The following is a 20,071-nucleotide window of genomic DNA, read 5'->3' as shown; positions in this document are numbered from 1 at the left end:
TAAACAAAAATGCTATTGATATTTCACCATATCCTGTAAATATTTCTTGGTATCACTCAATTCTCCAGTAACTTATCATGAAATATTGACTGTAGCAGCTACCTTGGGATGGAAATGAGTAATGAAAATGCATTCTTTTCTTGGGTCTTCTGCAGTATGTACTTATTGAATAAAGTCACAGAAAAAGAACACATTTTATGTCACGCCTTCAGATCCCAAAATTTTACTGGAATCTCCAAGTAAATAAATGTACAGAGATTTTGCCTCTGGGTCTATAACATGCTTTATGAATTGAACACTTAGTGAGGAAGTGCAAATAGTTAACAATAATACAGATTCTGAGTACATATTATGGAACATTGGTAGCCAATGGACTGAAGCCAACCTCAACAACATTCCACTTAAGAGTGAACATCACAATACATGTACTACTGATCTGAACCTCCATTCATAACACAAACAATGAATAGAATCAATACAATCACACAGAAAGCTATGTCTGAACCAGTAGTGAAACCACAAATACATGTCTGGATCTGCATCAATGTCATATATTTGTCAGCACATAATTGTTTTCAAAATAAACACTAAGCAAATTTAAAAAAATGCAGTGGGGGTTACAAATTTCCATGTGTTATGCCCTAATACAATATCATAAACTGCTGAAAAAAAAAGGTAAAGTTCAACATGTTTATAATTATATAAAAAAAGAATCATCAAACTTCTCCACTACATGTGTTGTATATCTTCAATATCAATATAATCATTGTGCAAAATTTGAATGATTTTGCTTCAATACTTTTTAAGCTACATATTACACAAAGAAGGTACAGTTTACATCACAAAGTGATAAAATGGCCAAGTTTAACATGCTCAAAATGTGTGTGGAGGGGGGGAATTATCAAATTTATTCATAATAGGAGATGCACATCTTCAATATGTATATAACCACCGTGAAAAACTTGAATAATATTGCTTCAATACTTTTGAGTTAAATATAAAAAAGGAACTATTTCTAGGTCTCTTCAACTTCAGAACTTGTTAAGTCGACAAAGTACTACATTTTATCATGTGTAAACAATTTTCTCATTTCCAAACTAGAAGTGTCCATAGGAAACAGATCTCTTGCCACCCTTACACATCTGAAAATTTAACAGGGATTACTGAAAGTTTTACACACGTCAACAACTTGTATAGCTAGGGTATCAAAACTATGTAGTATCACACATACCAAATTTGAAAAGTCATTCCTATCAACAGTACAAGTTTATTTTTAAATCAAATAATTATGGGATAGATATACAAACTCATTGCTCCTGGTCACATGATAGCACTTTGCAAGAGTAATCCTTCTTAATTTGGTTGATTCATGTAGGATATGAATGTACATGTATGGTTTTCTCTTAAAACACAGATTAACTAAAAAAGGACTATATAATTACCAGTACATAAAAGTATGGTACATGTATATAAAGATTGATTAAGCATATAATAAATTGTTAAGAGGGTTTTCCTGCATTTTGAATCACCTCTACTATTGGCAGTTTGTGAATTTTATGTAAGGATCAACTGGTCTACTTTATATGTAGCTCACCTCCTTCTTCACTTATTTTCAATTTATAAAATTCACTTACACCTATATTACCATTGTACTGTTTACTAAATGCCACGGATTTGTACTTCTATATTAGTACCGGTACTTGTCACTAACTTACCCAGAAATGTTAAGATTTCATGCCCATTCCAAAAAAAATAGAAAAAAAATCTTCCAAATGATACAAAAGTCTCACATATACAAAATGACCATAAAACAGGACCATCAAATCTTGACATAACCTTCACAAATGTAAGTTAATACTCCATAAAATAAACAGAAACAGTAAAATAGACTAATCACAAATAGAATTTATGACAATTGTTTGGGCAATAAATTTCTATGTATTGTTACTATCACTTCAAACTGTATTTCTGAAGTAGCTTATCCTGTAAATGTCAGACAGCTGAGGACCTCTACATGGGTATCTAGATTAATTTCCCAGGACCAAATTAACTGCCTTGTAATTATCATTTTTTGAAAGTTACTTTTGTAATAGGGTCAGACACAAGGTGCAGAACTCATGTGTATCCCAAAAAATTCTAAGTCCTTTTTGTTAAAAAACCACTAAATACATTAAGCTTCAAAAATTCTTTATGGGCATCTATTTTTCTTATCTCTTTGTAGCTCTTACTAAGTTACAGAACAATAAAATCATTAAAAACTATGAAACACTCAATACTATGAGGTCTAAAATTTTCCCATGACCTTAAAATGGGTTTATTCAATTTCTATGTAAACAATTTTGAATCAATTTAAAATATGGAAGGGATTAAATTGAAAAAGGAAAATCAAGGCATTCAACTGAAGACATAACATTACAAAAACAAAAATCTTAACAAAACAATCAGCTTTAATATGAGAAATAAATCTGATGATTTGCAAATACTGTAATCAGAAAATTCCTTTTGCACCAGACCCTTCTCAATAAAAAATCTAATCTGTTAATATGCAAACAAAATTATCAAGTAAGTCCAAGTCAAGGGAGTTTAATACACAAAAAATAATTAGCAGTTATTAAACCCTTTAAGATTTGTTTAAGCATGTAACTACATGTAGTTTATAAGTGTTGTATTCAAACTGAAATCATTTACAGTTACAATTATCTATTTAAAATCAAAAGATCCACATTGTGTGAACATATGGTTTAATAGACAGACTCTTTAGGAGGTAAACCAACTGAAACAAGATAGCACAAACAAAAAAATGATATGGTACCTTATGTTCCAATTAATGGATTCACCAATGTTTCTTTTAAGACATTACCCACAAATAAAACAGATAAATCAAACACTATATCAGTGACACACAAATCTGAAGGACCAAGAAACCTGGCAGCCCTGAAATTTAGGACAGGTTTATCTGATAAGATTGGAGTTTTACATATACATGCACTATTGAAAATGTGCAAATTAGGCACAAGTCAGGACTTATAGTAAGCATTGGAGTATACATAATCATGTTTAAAGTAATATACATGAAGATCAACTATACATGACTAATTGAGGCTATTGTTACAAAAAAAAGAATTATTAAACCAAGACCATAAAGTGTTACAAATTCAATGGTGTTAACTATAGTTGTTGATCTGGTTTGGTCCCTATTGTTTTACTAGCATTCCAGTCAACTTATGTCTAATCAATAATATGGTATGGAAATTCAGACTATATAGGAAATACACAAAGGAAGAAAATTATGACAACCATCTTGCCTGATTCTCAATTAATAGTGATGAAGCACCAATGAGATACCTGGTGCAATCCATCATTTTATATCAACTGATTAAATACCATTCAACCAAGGCCATTTCATCCCAGTAACTCAATAATTTGTGTCATGAGATTGAATAGTTGATGACAACAACAAATCACTATCAGTTCAGAAGCCACTAATTAGACCTAACATACACCAACATTTCTGTTGACCAACCAACTTATTATTAAGTTGAATTAAAGATGAAAAAGAGATCAAACTCAAGATACAATAATAACTATCTGCTGTGTACTAAGAATTGCAGAAATCAGATTTCAAGGTTTGAGCTTAACACAAGTAAAAGCTTGAAGCAATTTAATGATTTCATAACAGACATAAGAATTATTTTAAGTCGTCATAAATGATTTTTATGGATTACAACAAGTGGAGTGAAAGACTTGACGTGCAGTTTGTATTTTAATCCTGCTTATAGGATTCAAATTAATCAAAAGTATTAAATAGTACTACAAGTTGAATGCTCTGTAAAATGTTACCGGAAATCAACTCATTATTGTCTGCAATAAAAAAAATTTTAAAAAACATACTAAAACAGAAAATTTTTCGATCCTGTATTTTTTTTTTAAATTAAGAAGAACATTTAGGAATACAAGAAATAACTTACATCAGCCTTTAACAGTACCTCATAATTAAAGGCATAATACTGAATGGTCAACAAATTTGTCTTCAGATCATTAACAGTTTTCAGGGTCAGGACAAGAGAAAACATTCCAAGATCATTTAACCTTTTTTAAGCTCCCATTTACTAAATGGCAGAGTGCAAAGAAAACAAACAGATCCAACAGTTTGTTAACCTTTTTATACAACATAAGAGAAAATGCCAAATCTCTAATAATAGTTCATCAATATTTGTTTGTCTGCCTTTCTCATTACATTTCACTTCTGACAACAATTTGTGTAGGTGTACCTCAATAATGTCAAAACTTTGAGCAAGTAATATACACCCAGCTTCACCACTATTTTCATAGCAATCATTAGCATTTACCAATATTACTGGTTAGATGAGAGTTAAAAAGTGCATATAATAATTATATACAATTATCATCATTGGTGAGTAGTTAATTAATAAGAAAGGTGTAAAACATTCCATGAAATAACAAATCATGGTTATTATGGAATCAATCAATTACAGACATGTTACAAATTTAGAAATAACATTGATTACACACTGAAATGATGTATTTTGTGACATGAAAATGTCCTTAAAAAGTGATAAATTGTCTTCATCAACAAAAAAGAAATTCTTTTGTTCTTGGACCAATACATCTTCAAAGAGTGAAAAATTAGTGAATAACATGATCGGTTATGTGTCATTGGTTAAGCTAGCTACATGTATTATTCAATATCCAATATATAAGTAGCATTGTCATAAACGGATACATGCCTACTTGCATCAATTTAAAAGCTGAATCCCTCTACAATTGTGCAGCTCAAGCGCCCTTGTTACAGAATTCTTATGTATTAAGCCAAAAAGTTAAAAACCATAACAATGTTCTATGATTCCACATTCCCCATCAGCTAGGGCAAGTGCAATTTTGGTGTGGGAAAGTTGATAACAATGCCCCACATTCCCTTTGGCAAATAGAAAACTTGATATTATTTATAGAGTTTAAGTTAGGAAAGCAAACTTCAAGTGTGGGAAAGCAGTGGTGGATCAAGAAAGAGGGTGCCGGGGATTGGCACCTTTCTTTTTATTGGAAAATTTGTTATTTTCATGTGTGAAATTGACATTAAAATGGCAAATAATGTCCTAGCCTCCCCCTCTTTTTCTGAGGAACCCTTGCTGGCACCTCTCCTTTGTAAAGTGTCTGGATCCGCCACTGGTAAAGCTAATTTTTCATTGAGAGTTTTCCCATGGTAAGCTAAAATTTTGAAAAATCCTAGAACACTAAAGTAACATCAATTCAAGCTGATAGACTTATGATATGAGTCCCACACACTAGCTAACTCTGTTACAATAGCTTGTAGAAAGGTTACATCCTTAACTTATACCCAATAATTAATGAGGCAAAAATTTCATTCATTGACACGAACAATTTTCAGCTCTAATCAGCAAATACTCAGACATGTACCAAACCACCTCAATATCAAATTTTATTTTTGGCCCTATTTGGTATATGTAAACAAAGCATGTATAATCAATGATAGTCTTCAAAAGAAGTCAGTGGGTCAACTACATATTTAAGGTTATATCATACTATTTGACATATCATAGACCAACCACCATGGTATTTGGGACCAATGTACAATGACACTGAGAAATTATTAAGATAAACATGGGTGAAGGCTGATCATTCATCAATACTGACAGCAACAATTATATCAACACTTAGATAGTATTATAAAATGAAAAAAAAAAACAACACCTTATTTACCTCCTGTTTCCCCTTCAAATCACCAATACTTCTTTTATTTTTTTTTCTTTAAAACAAAGCTCATATTTTCAGAGGACTTGATAATATCAAGTCATAAAAATAATAAGTTTACATGCTACTAGTATTCTATACGATTTGTGTATTCAAAATTCATCGTAACCTGACCCAACAGATGAATACCCTTCTACATTACTAGAATAACTGACCTGAAAATAAAAATCAATTCAATCTTGGTTTTATTTACCTAAGGAATCGCGCCCCGTGCAGGTCCGGGTGTTAAAAGAATAGGCCTGCAGCAGCGCTAAGCTTGTCGTAAAAGGCGACTAAATAGTGCTCAGAAACCTAGCCGGGGGCTAGGCGCTCTGCCCATAGAGCAACTGGGATGTGTGCCCCAGGTGGTGGAATGGGGTACCCCTGGCGTGTTACATGCTGGGGTTGTCAGGCTATAATACGGAAAACCTGACCGCAAACCATAGTGGTGCACCGTGTTGGGAAAGATGCCACGTTCCTCGCACGTTAATGAACCCTGCTGTGGTATTCGATAGGAGTAGGAACCTTTGCGCTCCGCCACAGGAGGCTAAATTGCCCGACCTTACGCATCCTCCTTTTTCCAGTGGCAATCAAAATTTGTCGACCCTATTATCCTTGTGACCCATCCTTTTTTTTTTCATTTCATGTTCATTTTATCATCCATTTCATGTTCATTGTCTGAATATAGCTGAAATATTGCTGCTCGGACGTTAAACTCCAACAAACAAACAAACAAAACCTAAGGAATCGCAGACTTTGTAAAAGAAATAGAAAAAAAACACAGTTAAATGTTATCAGTAGATGTATGCAGGTGTAAAACAAAATAAATGCTAAACTCACACAAATGAATCTTAAAAGTATCAAACCAGGAAAAAATATTCCTAATAGAAAATCAATAAGGACAACTATCATGAGGTTGATGACCAAAACATGTTAAATCAGAGCTTCTCGATTCATTTCCTCCAGGACTGCAAGATACTGTATATAATTGAACTTACTTTTTACTTGCCACCCCCTCCCTAAAAAAATGTTGAAGACATCCAAACCTTACAAGGAGATGTCTATCAAACCTGTTTCAATATTTTCTCTATGAACTTGGTACTTTTATTCAATAACTCAGTTACTGGTAAACTACCACATCTAAAAAAATACTGATACCTTACTTTTACTCATTGTACTCTGACATCATTTAACACTACATTTTAGTATCAAAATAGCAATGCTTAGGTAATTTATAATTAAGAAGAAAATAGAGAAGCCCTTTGCTGCATAGTTATAGATTGTATTATCCTGATCAATGATGTAACTTCTAACGTCACAACATAGACGTCATGCACTCCCCTGTAACATCTGTTTTCTGGCATTCCTTCTTATTCTCAGCTATATTTAGGTATCAACTATTGATTCTTCACAAAAAAGTCCATTACACACAATTTATGTTCACTCTTCAAGTTTTTCTTCCACATTTTTCCAATTAAGTAAAAAAATTCTTTCTACAACAAAATTTCAATTCTATATTTTGATCATTCAGAGAAACAGAAATTTTATTATTAATGATCAATAATAATGCAATTTGCTAATCCATTCTTATTTCATCTGACAGTGCTTGAGATTGTGAGAAATCTTCTGTGTTAATGTTTATAGCCACCATTACTAGCTATTATTAACATAGATAAAACATTACCACTATCTTGTGGGGCAGTTTTTAGTTACTTCCTGTTCAATCAATTAAGAATTTGTCTGCAATAATGGGAGTGGCAGCTAAAAAGAGTCAAATAAAATAAATCATTATCCAAATAATACATGAGTGCATCTCAATCATACTTCTCCTTCATAAGGGATAGCAAAATTAAGTGAAAGCAACCACAAATTGTGTCAAACAAGAAAATGTAGAATTTAGGAAACCATTCCAGTGAATTTACTTTGCTGCAAAAGAAGTTTTAGGACTGAAATGTATATGTATAAATCTTTCACCCACTTAACTACTTGTCTACATGTACATGTAAATCAACTGGACATATCAGATCTTCAACTATTGATGTAGTTATTGTTTTACAGATGAGTTTTAAATCATTCTGGTTAACCAAGAAAGGATTAAAAAAATTTAACATTCAATACAGATATTGTTTGGATAATACAAAATCAACATCATTGAAAAACTAAATTATACACTTGTAGTACTATGAGACTGCAACACAAGATAAACATTCCTTTGTACATAAAGAATATACTACCATATATTTACTCAATGCATCATTTAAAAGATTTCAGTCATCACTTTCACCAAAGAAGAGTTAAGCACCTACTTATTCACACAAAGCTTCATTATTTCCACAAAATGTTTAGAAAGCCATAATTTGAATTGAAAGGAAACCCATGTTTGTTGAAATAATAACTGGAAGTTATAGTTGTATGTCAAATCTTGTGCTATTTCAAACTATTGCCAAAGTTGAGAGAGTGAGCGTTCATATTATGGTCTAGAAGCCTATTGTGCAAGCAGACCATTTTTTATATTGTCAAAATGGTCCTTTCTGTAAAAAAAAGTCCTAGTAAAATGTTCATTGGTATTGGCTACTTAACTAAGTTCCTGTTAAACATATTTCCAGGAGAACACAAAAGACATAAGTTAACATAAACCATGAGGCACAAAATCATTTTAGTATGAAACAGGAAGGAAAGTGAAAATGATTTATATTGACAGCAGATAGAGTTTATGTTCAAAATATGGGGTTCACACAAAGGGTCATGCCAACAAGTACTTGAAGACTGAAATAGATGATAGAGTGAAAGTATAGTGATTGTACTTAAATTTATCTTCAGATAGAATAATGACCTTATACAAATTCATCACAATTCATGAGATAACATCTAGAGTAATGCCTTAAGCTGAGTCAAGTATTTCCAGAGCTGACAATCAATACTGATAAAATGTTCCTAGATAGTGAACAAATCTAACTCAAATCAATGCTTTGGTCTGCTAGAATCAATACTGATCCAAGTTTACTTATCTCTACAAGCCTATGGTCTGCAGCTTGGCACATCTCTTGTTGCGTAACATTTGAAACTAAGTAAGAAGAGAAGTCTTTGAGTTCTACCAGATTTATTTTATAATCTTTAGATGCCAAGTTAATGTGCCTGTTACTTCTTTCTCTCTTTCATCATGGGTTCTGTGATGTAAGAAGTGACTAAATTATAATCCAATCTGGTCTAACATTAGCTTATTAAATTGGAAAGCATAGACTATAGTTTTATGATGGTGATTGTTACTTAATTCTATAAATAAAACAGTGACAATTTACAATGTATTACATGAAGGTCTAATTTCAGCATAAATTGTTATAGAAGTCCCTTGTAATATTAACACTTCAGAATAAGCTGCTTTTAAGACACATAAGGATGGACTAACAATACACGTCTAATTAGATAAAGAGGTCAAAGATTGGGGTACTGACATAAATGTTCTGAAGCTGGGTAATGTTTGAAATACTGGACATAGACTTGATCAAACTGGTGCAGATCACAGATTAAAGTATATATATTTCATTCATCAAAATTTTCCACTCACACAAGATTAAGGTACATATAACTTGAAGTCCTAAATAATCACTTCTGTGACTATTATTACATAAAAGCTTACAGATAAAGAGAGGAAAAAACTAAGTCATCATATTAAAGGATGTTTTCTATTCAGAATCAGGATGTAAAACATCCTACGATCAAATAAACAGTGTTTACTGAAAATGAAATTTCAAATGAAAAAAATGTAGACCAAGAGAAGGGATGGTTCTGCAAGGTTAAATTTATAATAACAACTTTTAGGTCATTTATCTGCTAAAAGCTACAGGTGAATGACTACTAAAGAAGTATGACCTGAGAAATGTATATTATTGTCAGAAAACATATGGGTGTAGATATACTGAAGAAAGACAAAGGATCAAAATTACATAAACAACATATTTTGTACACTAGTTGCAATTTGTGTATTAATTATGAATGATAATACTACCCCACTACTGTCATATTATTTATAATATTCTGCCTTTGTTAGAAGTCAATGTACTTTAATATAGGACTGTATTACCACAAGTTACATTAATAAAAGATAATTCAAAATGATTGAGTCAAGGGTAAGATAAAACATATCCACAAACCAAGCTAAACAAACAAGAACTTGTCTTTTTCATACATGTATGATGAATACATCCCTGTGAAAGTTACAAATTATGTACTATGAGTGCAGATAAAAATATCATGTTTGGATTACTGTAATAGATTTAATAATCAGCCAACATAAGCAAGCTGTCAAAGGTTAATATTCTTGTTCATAGAAATCTTATCCTGAGTGATATATTTACTAACAATATCAAGAAATCTAGCTGACACTGTAAACCAACTTATACCTAGGCAAAATCAGTGTGAAAATATAACAAAAACCTTTCATTAGCAAAATTAAAATCGTACTTGGCAATCCAGGACTCCCTTGGTAAGGAGGGGGACATAAAATGTACCTGCATCATGCTTACCTTGTATTGTTCTTTTGAAGAAGGCCTTACAAGCTTCACAAGATGATACACCATAGTGATACCCAGAAGCCACATCTCCACAAACAAGGCATAGTCTTTTTGGTCCATCACTGCTATCTATGTTTTCATTGTCAGATACAAATGAACTAGTAACATAGTCTACTCTATTATTGTCATATTCATAACGTAGAGTTTCAAATTCAATTTTACCATTTTCTAAGTCTAATTTTGCACTGTCAAAATCCATGCCACCATTGTCTGTACTGCATGGAGATACATTGCCAGATCCACTTGGTGAAGATTCTCCCGTTGGGGAGACGTCACCACTATTATTCCCGCTGGTTCCCTGATATGATCCGTCAGAACCATATCCATCCGTATTGAATTCGGCAAATACATCTCGTCCAAAACTTTCTTCCAAAGATAGTTGTGAGCATTTTCCAAAGCTAATGGGACTTCCAGGTTCACATTTCACAGTAAAGTCTAGCTCCATTCGTGTCTCTGTATGTTTCTGTTTGAATAAGTAGCTATGAAGTGATTGCTCCTACACCTGCAAAGAGTCCATTTAAAAAAAAATCAGAACTGAGAATCAATAGAAATATTCCAGACAAGCTTACACTTTCAGTTGATAGTAATTAATAGCAATTAAATTTGCAGCTCTTGTGGTAAGGCAGTGAAGTTCTTCTGTGGAACAAAATACTGACTGTAAATTACATTACCTCTACCTTATGAATGTTTGCCAAGGCAGTAAATATGGCCAAGTCTATAATCAGCATTCAATACTACAGTTCATATAGTAAGCTGAATAGTTAATATATATTCATGGTCGGCAGGCCAATAATTATCTTGTAGGTTTAATGAAATAAATAAATCTATTTAACTATCAGTACAGTTACCTGTAATAGTTAAAATACAGGTATTGACTTGGAAATTATAAATTCAACATGCATCTTTCATGCACAACTTCATTATTGTCTTATAGGTGTCAGCAAGTAAAAGTTGTCTTTAAAACTCAGTCAGCATGACAGACCAATATCATTTATGCAAAGCACACAGAAAATTGCATATAAATCATCTGACCAAATCTTCATCCAAAATGACTCAAAACAGAATTATTCGTGTTTGTCTGTCCATGAAAACTTGGATTCTCCTCATCTTACTTGTAAATGTCAGTTGACTACTGGTGTAGGTATAACACAAACAAGAAATAAAAAAAAATCACTACTAATACAATAATCAACAACCAAGATCATGGACAAAATGCATCCTATATACATGTATAACCAATGTTCTATTCCTTCATATTGAGAGAGTGACAATAACATGTCCAGCAGTTTGAATATGTCCAATCTTCATAGCCTTGTTCTTTGACAAATGATGACAATACAATGAGTGAGATGTATCTGTGGTCAATTGTAAAACATAACTGTCAGAACAATTTTTTCATTAAATGCACTTTAAATATTTATAGTAATCTTTCATTACCCTTGTACTTTTAAAGTGTCAGAATAGAAATTAACTGAGTCACAGACATTGACAACCATATAAAAGTAATTCAAAACATTATTCATATTAATGATGCAAAATATGTACCTTCAAAAATGCTGAAAAAATATTAGATTAAACTTGTAAATCAAAATAGAACTTTTGTATGGAACACTTGTATTTCAATAATACTGAATTTATCCAATAAACTATATTCTTACAAGAGAGTTGAAGAGAAAAAAACTGTAAAAGTATTTGCATAATTCCTACCTGTATCAGAATTGTATGGTATGCTCTATATGTAAATAGGAAAAATTATGCAATTCTCAATCTTCTATGATAAAATAAAATAAAAAAACTCTGACTTTACTACCTGACGAAAGGAAAAAACTATGTTTACACTTCTGCAATGCAATTTTTGGACATGTTTTCCCCCTTTAACAAGACAAGTACTATAAAGATAACATATCCTATGACAATCATATATCAAAATATCCTGGCATTTTTACCTTGTCTAGATTGTTAGTCCATATAACATCAATCCTAAGCTCAAATGGCAATAGTAAGGGTCCCTGTACACTGGATCATTCACAGATGGTCCACAGTTAGCAAATTATTAATTGAAGACACCCAAAATGACATTTCAAATTTGTCATTATGTACAAGTTCATTTATGACAAGCATGAATGAATTATTACAGTCGATGAGACAATAAAATTTTCCTAATTGGCTTTACTGCATAAGATTTGTTTTTGGAAGAAACACACTTATATTTAAAATAATGTAGTACAATACCCATATCTGTATGTATCTATAATCTATCACCTTTACTAAGACCAACTTTAAAGGGATGTCCCAAAACCAGTCCTCCCTCTGTTAATCTGTTCTAGCTAGTTAACAAAGTGTATCACCTTAAAACTAATAGTATTAATACAAAAGTTTTCCCTTACACCATCAAATTACAATAGGTCTGGTTTGTTATTTACAGTCATGTTTTACTTAAAAAAGAAATACAGATGAAATATCACCACTCTGTGAAAAGAAATCTAGTTTTATCATAAATAACACAATCCAATGGACAATAGAACTTATCAACTATCAGTAACAACATTTAAAAAGCCGTAACTTTTTACAGGTCACAGTTATCCCCTTTTAAGCAACTTGAACATGTTGACTTATTAAACCAACATGTTCAAAGGGGAAAGATGAAATTCATAACACATCTTTAACATTGTACCTCTCATTTTGTTTCAATTATTATTCCACATTTAATGAAAACATCAGGAACAAAATTTAAAACACTGGAATCATTAACAATTCAAAATCAACTAAAATGTACTGTTGGTTGGTAAAACTGAAATTATGTTCCACCAAATCCATGCCAAAATAAAAGAGTAAATCAATTATTTAGAAATGCAGAGGCACCAGTTAACAGAACAAGAAAGATGACATTTAAGCAATAATTGCATCTCTACATTTTTCTTTGCAGAAATTGATTAGACAGTAAATAACAACACTGGCTAATTGGATAATTATTATTTGGTAACTTCAAATTAGGATTAAAAGCAACACAAGGAAATGACAATAAAGAAGCTGCTTTATTTGCTGATATTTCTGTCTGCTCAGCAAAACTTTCAGTAGTTCACTAGCAACACTAATAGGCTTGTAATTGATGACAACTATTGGAAGTTCAGCCAGAAAAAGCAATCTTTGGTCTTATGCATAAATTTAGACAGCATCTAGTACAATTTTGAGTAGCAATTAATCTTCTCCTTGAGCAAGATAAGGTCATTTGATCACACTAGGTACTACTGTATGACGTCAAAATATATATTGATTCAGACTGCAATTCAAATACTAGCAAATAATTGTTCTGATATGGAGCTCATCCTTACTTAAATGGGCTTTAAAATAATGACTCAAGTTATTAATTTGAAAGTTCATCTATGAATTTTGTCAGAATTTCAAATCATTCCAATGAATTAATGCAAGCTTAGAGGTACATTTTTGTATGAAAAAAAATGGAACACCCCTAAAAAAGTAACACAAACATTACAGCATTGCACAAACAGGAAATCTATGTGCCACCAAGCCAAAAGCTTACACATGGAACAACCTACAGTACATATGAGTTATTTTTTTGCAGGGTTGATTGAATCACAATGAACAAAAGGGACATGGAAGTTGTAGTCAAGTACAATACCTTGCAATGAAAACTTTCAATAGAAAGAATAAACTTATATTTACATTAAGTTACACCAAAGACTGACATTATAATGCAAGTTTCTAGATAAAAACAAAGGTAAACAAAACTTCAACCAAATAATTGTTCAATATGTAATAGTTCAATAGTTAAGTATTAATCCACTGAAAATTAAGACCCTGCTTAAAGTAGTGGTTATACAAGGTGTAGAAAAACCCACTGCATCTATCACCTCCTGTCTGACTCACTGCACCACCTATCACCTCCTGTCTGATCCACTGCACCTATCACCTCCTGCCTGACCCACTGCATATATCACCTCCTGCCTGACACACTGCATCTATCACCTCCTGCCTGACCCACTGCACCTATCACCACCCGTTTGATCCACTGCACCTATCACCTCCTGCCTGACCCACTGCATATATCACCTCCTGCTTGACCCACTGCACCTATCACCACCTGTTTGATCCAATGCACCTATCACCTCCTGCCTGACCCACTGCATATATCACCTCCTGCTTGACCCACTGCATCTATCACCTCCTGTTTGACCCACTGGACCTATCACCTCGTGTCTGACGCACTGCATCTATCACCCCGTCTGACCCACTGCATCTATCATCTCCTGTCTGACCCACTGCATCTATCACCTCCTGCCTGATATTCATGTTATTTATATGGACTGCTACTATCACCTCCTGTCTGATATTTATGTCATTTATATGGACTGCTAATTAAAATCTTAACAAATTCAACATAAAATGCTTTCTTACTATAATTTTTTAAGCCAAAACTTGTTGACACATCCATGAAACTTATCCAATGAACAGCTTACTTCCTTTTCACATCAACAATCATGTGTACACATATATGCCAGTATGTAACTGTACTGATGTGCATTTAAAAAAAATCTGGAAGTTCAACCTATACATTTCCTAATTAACATTAGAAAATGAGAAGAAAAAGCTTCCAAAACTTTTTAGTTGAACCATGTGAATAACTGGTCTCACCATTTTCAAGACAGAAGCACTTCTCGCCAATCTGCTCACCAAAATTTTATTCCTCAATGAAAATTGTAGTATGATTGCTCACTTTAGAGAGTAAAATATCAGAAATCTGTTTGATTTTTTTTTATTAATTTCGGACATGAACTTGTCTCAAAGGTGAGGATGAAAACATCGGTGAGAATTACTTGCTGGCAAGAACTACTGTTTGACTAGTATAGAACTAACAGAAACATCTCTTCAGTGATATTAAAATTTTAGACCTTAACAATATCTCTTATGACTCTGTCACAGCATATCAAATAATGTTACATGCGTCATATCGACAAAATGCATATTTGAATGTCCATGACACAAACAATTACAAAATGACAAGCATTTTATACTAGTATTTTATCACATAACAGTACAATGTACAAGGAGTTACCACTAACACAGGAAGTTATGTCTCTTTTTTTTGTCTAAACAATATCCTTTTAAGTTCAGTTACCCTGAGAATAGCATAGCTGTAATATATATATATATAAATGAAATAGGATCTAATATGCAAGTATTGAGCCAAGAAAAGCCTAGGTTGGTTAAGTCTGAGGCATAACAATTCTTATATTAGCCTTGAAACAAGAGGAATTTCTTCATTTGCTTCAATTTGCTTCCTTAAACCAAACAAATAAAAATACATGTACATACGTTAAGATTAGGTTTCAGTAAAAATCAATTCATCTTTTCTGATAGTTTTTGTGTCTTTCTCTATTTTTTTTTACTAATGAGACTCGCCTTGGAAAAAATATAACTTCGATTATATTATTCAAATCGAAGCATAGTTTTTCTGAGATAGGAAATGCATAGTTTTTCTGAGATAGGAAAGGCAATCATTTTCTTGTTTGGAATTTGCAGCTATCGTCTGAACTTTGTTTACATCACATGATATGTGTAAAATATTCCAACCATCCGTAGAGAACTGTAATATTTCAGATTGATCTGACGGGCCAAAACTGAAAGGATGTTGCTAGAAATGCCCTTAAGGGATAAAATATGTAAACTATTGCGAATTGCTATAAAATTATCAACCATTTCGAGAGCAAGGGAAAAGGGGGTATGGGGTTGGAATTTTGGAGAAAAAAAATTCTCAAGTTATTCATTTATTGAAAAAATACTCCCCATTAATTAACAAGGCTCGTTTTCAAATAAAAATATTGATTTCACTTGCTGCTTAGATATAAACAAAAATATTACATTTGCAAAGCAAACATTTTCATCTGGGTCGACCCCCCTTTTGTTATGTCCTTTTTTATTTTTACGAGTCTCACACAGACGGTACATGTATGGTAAAGCTCGCGGCGCTTGCTGATTTAGGCAATGCCTACCCCATATTAAATGAAACCCTTCACAATACATTTGATGCAACAGAATGAATTGAACCGTAAACAGTTGAATAAGTCTGGGCTTAAGTAAAGCCTGTTATAGCTTTGAATTCAACCAGAATCAAAGTGGTCCCTTGTAGTCAAAACCTACAAAATCAATCCCGACATTCTTTAAAATGTATGGTAGTTTGTCAAAAAATTTATCTTCCATTCTTAAAAGTTATCACTCAAGATCCTTTTAAACCCCTCAATTCTCATAGTTCAAGTCACAACCCCCAAAATCAGTCCAAGTTTGCCTTTGATAGTATGGCACCTCGTTTTGCAATATCAAAGAGATCAATATCATGAAAATAGTAGTTTCTCAACCCTTTATGAATTCCTGGCTTCATCACTGTACTTAATTTTATTTGCTTGTTCATTTGGTAAAAAACACAAAACACAACAAAAATAAGCAGGCCAAACATCATTTTAGTTGTCATAGGGAATTGGAACAGCTAGGCTCACGCTACTGGGCCATTTGGGTGAAATAGTCGCCCTGGAGTCACTCACTTCGCCCTCAGACGACACCAAAAGCAGAGTAAAGTCGCCCTGTCATTTTCAGACTTTGCCCATGATCGGTAATGTACTCTGTCTTTTAGCGGTATTTTAACCAGAGTTATTTCTCTTCCAATAACAATTTCAAACAAAAACGTCACCTGTTCAAGAAAACAAATTGTAAACATTTTCGAAATCTATTGAATTATCAGTTACCAGCAAGTATTTTAATCAGCGTTTTAAATAGAACTTCTAAGACAGTATACTAAATAAACATTCTTCAATTCAGCTTACGATAATTCATGTTTTACTGTTCACAATTCATTACAAAATGTGCAAATTTGTTGTGCGGGCTTTAGATTTATAGTATAGGTTAAACTGATCTCAAATGATAATTCAGTAGAAAACCCAAAGCGTTTCTTTTGATATTCATGTTTCATAACAGAACAGTAAATTCTCCATTTCAACAGAACATTTCTTAAGCTTGAGACAAGTTTGTACTGACCACTACAATATGTGTCAATAAAGTTTCAGTCTTGATTTGTCAGTAATAAATTTTTAACATGATTATTGATACTCTTGGTCAACTTATATCAAGAGACTGGATATTTTGAACAAGAAACCATTATATGTAGCTTAAAGAAAAAGTAACATATATCTCAATAAAGAAAATGAATATATGAAAATGCTTTTATTGTGTGCATGTAAGTAACATATAACACATATATTTTTAAAAAGCATAAGAAAATGAGGCATGAATGCATTCACTTCTTCCTAGTGTCTCTCTGAAATTGAAGTTCCTTCTCCCTGTTTTTCTCCAGTAGTTTGAGCCCTGGGAACAGTCCTTAAAGTCAGGCATAAGCTTAATAAATGAGACATGTAAAACCTTAGGTTGGATTATCTCCCTTTGTAAAAATCTTTCCTTACGAACATGAAGCACAATAATAGTTTAATAAATAAAAGAAGTTTTATTATTACATAATATTGGTAAAGAAGTTAAGTTAGAATTTCCAAAACAAGATTTAACTTGATTGTATAAAATACCTTTATCCAACAATCGAATAAAAATATACTCAGCATTTTATACATGTATATGTATTTATCATTTTTATGTGAAACACGTGATTCATTCATAATCAAAATAATACATTCAATGACAAGAATAATTTCATGCTTTTCAATAACTGTTCATTATACTAAAATGAATAAAGAAAAGAGCATTTAAGTAAGCTTACAAACTATTTAGAGTATCTTTTTCTTTCCCTCGAAGATTATTAAATGGCTTATAAGGAATATTCTAGTCATTTTCCCTACAGTAATAGAGAATTTAGTCCAATGACGCAAGTCAATTTAAATACAGACATAAATGATTAGGGTATAGAATAGTCAACCTTGGCAAGTATCAAGAGTATTTCAAATCACAACTATATGCATTTGCTTCGTTTCAACATGAAATAAACATAAGTTTCAATCCAAATCTTAACAAGAAATACCATAATAAGCTCACAACAGAATATCTCCCTTCTTTCCAACAGACTTAAAATCCCTGAAGTTGGGTCAACTCCCTTTAGAGTAATTGATATTATATTATTTTATGCACATCTTCATATGATGCTTAACCTTCCATTATATATATATTTATATATTGCTGGACTTTGTGCAGGCGGTGTTGCCATAGATGTCACAGCGGTACATGTATCAGTTGGTGTCAATGTGTCAGGGGTTCTAATTAGTGGTGGTTTGAGGGACTCTCAATCTAATCAAGGAACTCTGAAATTTCATGCTAATTGTTTGTACATTGGTCTTGGATCTTCAACCCTTTAAACTGACATTTATAGAGTAATTATGATTTTCTTCAAGTGGTCCACTAAAAATGTTCCAATATTTTATCAATACAGATAAGGCACAATAACTTACTTCAATGACAGGCTATATGCTATAAGTAGACTGTTCCTTCTAGCAAATAATTATTGCTGATTATGTTGTTTATTGTGTTGGTTAACTGTGGCTCTGTAATATATGAAAAAATGTAAATAATATAATTAGTTTGATGGATCACACTCGAACAGTTTCCTTTTAAAATGTTACATAGTACAAACAAAAAGGATTTCCATGATACTTTACCAAGTAAACATTATATTAAAACATTAGACATACCCTCAAGGATATCATAGATGATCGGTTTAAAATTAAAGTCACTGATGGAAAAAAAGTTGGTTTTTTTTCAGGTGTACAATGTAAAGGCTATCTTTCTAAACCCTAAAAATGCACACAAATTAAACAACAAGAAATTGGTAAATTTTATAACTAATACAAACCTTTATAATCTTTGTCAGAATTTTACCATCATCATGTAAAGCTGGGATTAGTTTATTGGCTAAACCTATTAAAGAATTTTTTGAAATGTTTTTATTAACAAAGGCATATATAAAATCTAAGCTGTATTAAGGTAGGTAGACTTATGTATATTTATCTTCTATAATCTCTATTCATATGGATTAACCTTATGTTACAACTACAGTTCATTTCTTCACATGGGTTATCATCTAGATTTCTATTGGTTGGTACAATATGGAGACGATAGTAGAAACTTGTAAAGACTTGGTCAAGGTCTCTGTTCAGAACTATTCCATAAATCAATACTGGTAGTGTGATACAAAGAAAGATTGATATGATAGGTTCTTGATTAAATGATCAATATTAAACGTGGCTTTAAAGAACTTAAATGAAGAAAAATCTTTTTCAAACAGTTTAAGGTTATAATTGCTTCTAAAAGAAAAATTGAATATTAAATTTAAAAAGACTTATCAGAAACTTCTATGACCCAGAGATCTCATGACAATTGCAAAAAAATACAACTCAAGTTTATTTAACTCCACTAGAGTTGGACAGTTGAAGGTACATATAACCAACAACATAAATCATAAACAGAAATACTTCTGTACAAAACTGTATATACTGGACTATAAACATTGTGAAAATAACCCCAATTAAATAAGGACATAAGCTTTCATATCATATTAACATAAATGAAAAGAAATGGGTAGAGTCAATTGTGTCCGAAATTAAGTCCAGCAATCAGATGTTACAGAAAATCACACCAAATTATCTACCAGTATAAGTTATAACAAACTGTCCCAGGGCTGTCAAAATCTGCATATAAATAAAAGCAATGTTGGTCAACATGTC

At 32.1% G+C, this 20,071-nt stretch overlaps 1 protein-coding gene across 4 annotated transcripts in view; it reads right to left on the bottom strand.

Moving 5' to 3' along the window:
* Window positions 1-20,071, bottom strand: part of LOC148623880 (steroid hormone receptor ERR2-like) — a 45,683-nt gene that overhangs the window by 17,124 nt on the left and 8,488 nt on the right. For 2 of the 4 annotated variants that reach the window (XM_088566166.1, XM_088566167.1), the window contains exons 2-4: window positions 19,201-19,265; window positions 18,800-18,892; window positions 10,293-10,842 (exon numbers count right to left, since the gene is read on the bottom strand). In XM_088566166.1, coding sequence (XP_088422292.1) covers window positions 10,293-10,785 — 493 coding nt within the window. In that variant the 5' untranslated portion in view covers window positions 10,786-10,842; window positions 18,800-18,892; window positions 19,201-19,265. Of the gene's footprint in view, window positions 1-10,292; window positions 10,843-11,011; window positions 11,155-18,799; window positions 18,893-19,200; window positions 19,266-20,071 lie in introns of those variants that run through there. The other 2 variants (XM_088566168.1, XM_088566169.1) reach the window with 2 other exon arrangements.

The sequence above is a fragment of the Perna viridis genome, chromosome 2, assembly GCF_037379345.1.
Source record: "Perna viridis isolate PV_CMFRI_1.1 ecotype Kerala chromosome 2, ASM3737934v1, whole genome shotgun sequence".
Taxonomy (NCBI): Eukaryota; Metazoa; Mollusca; class Bivalvia; order Mytilida; family Mytilidae; genus Perna; species Perna viridis.
The sequence above is the reverse complement of the archived record's forward strand: the minus strand, read 5'-3'. Positions and strand labels throughout refer to the sequence as shown.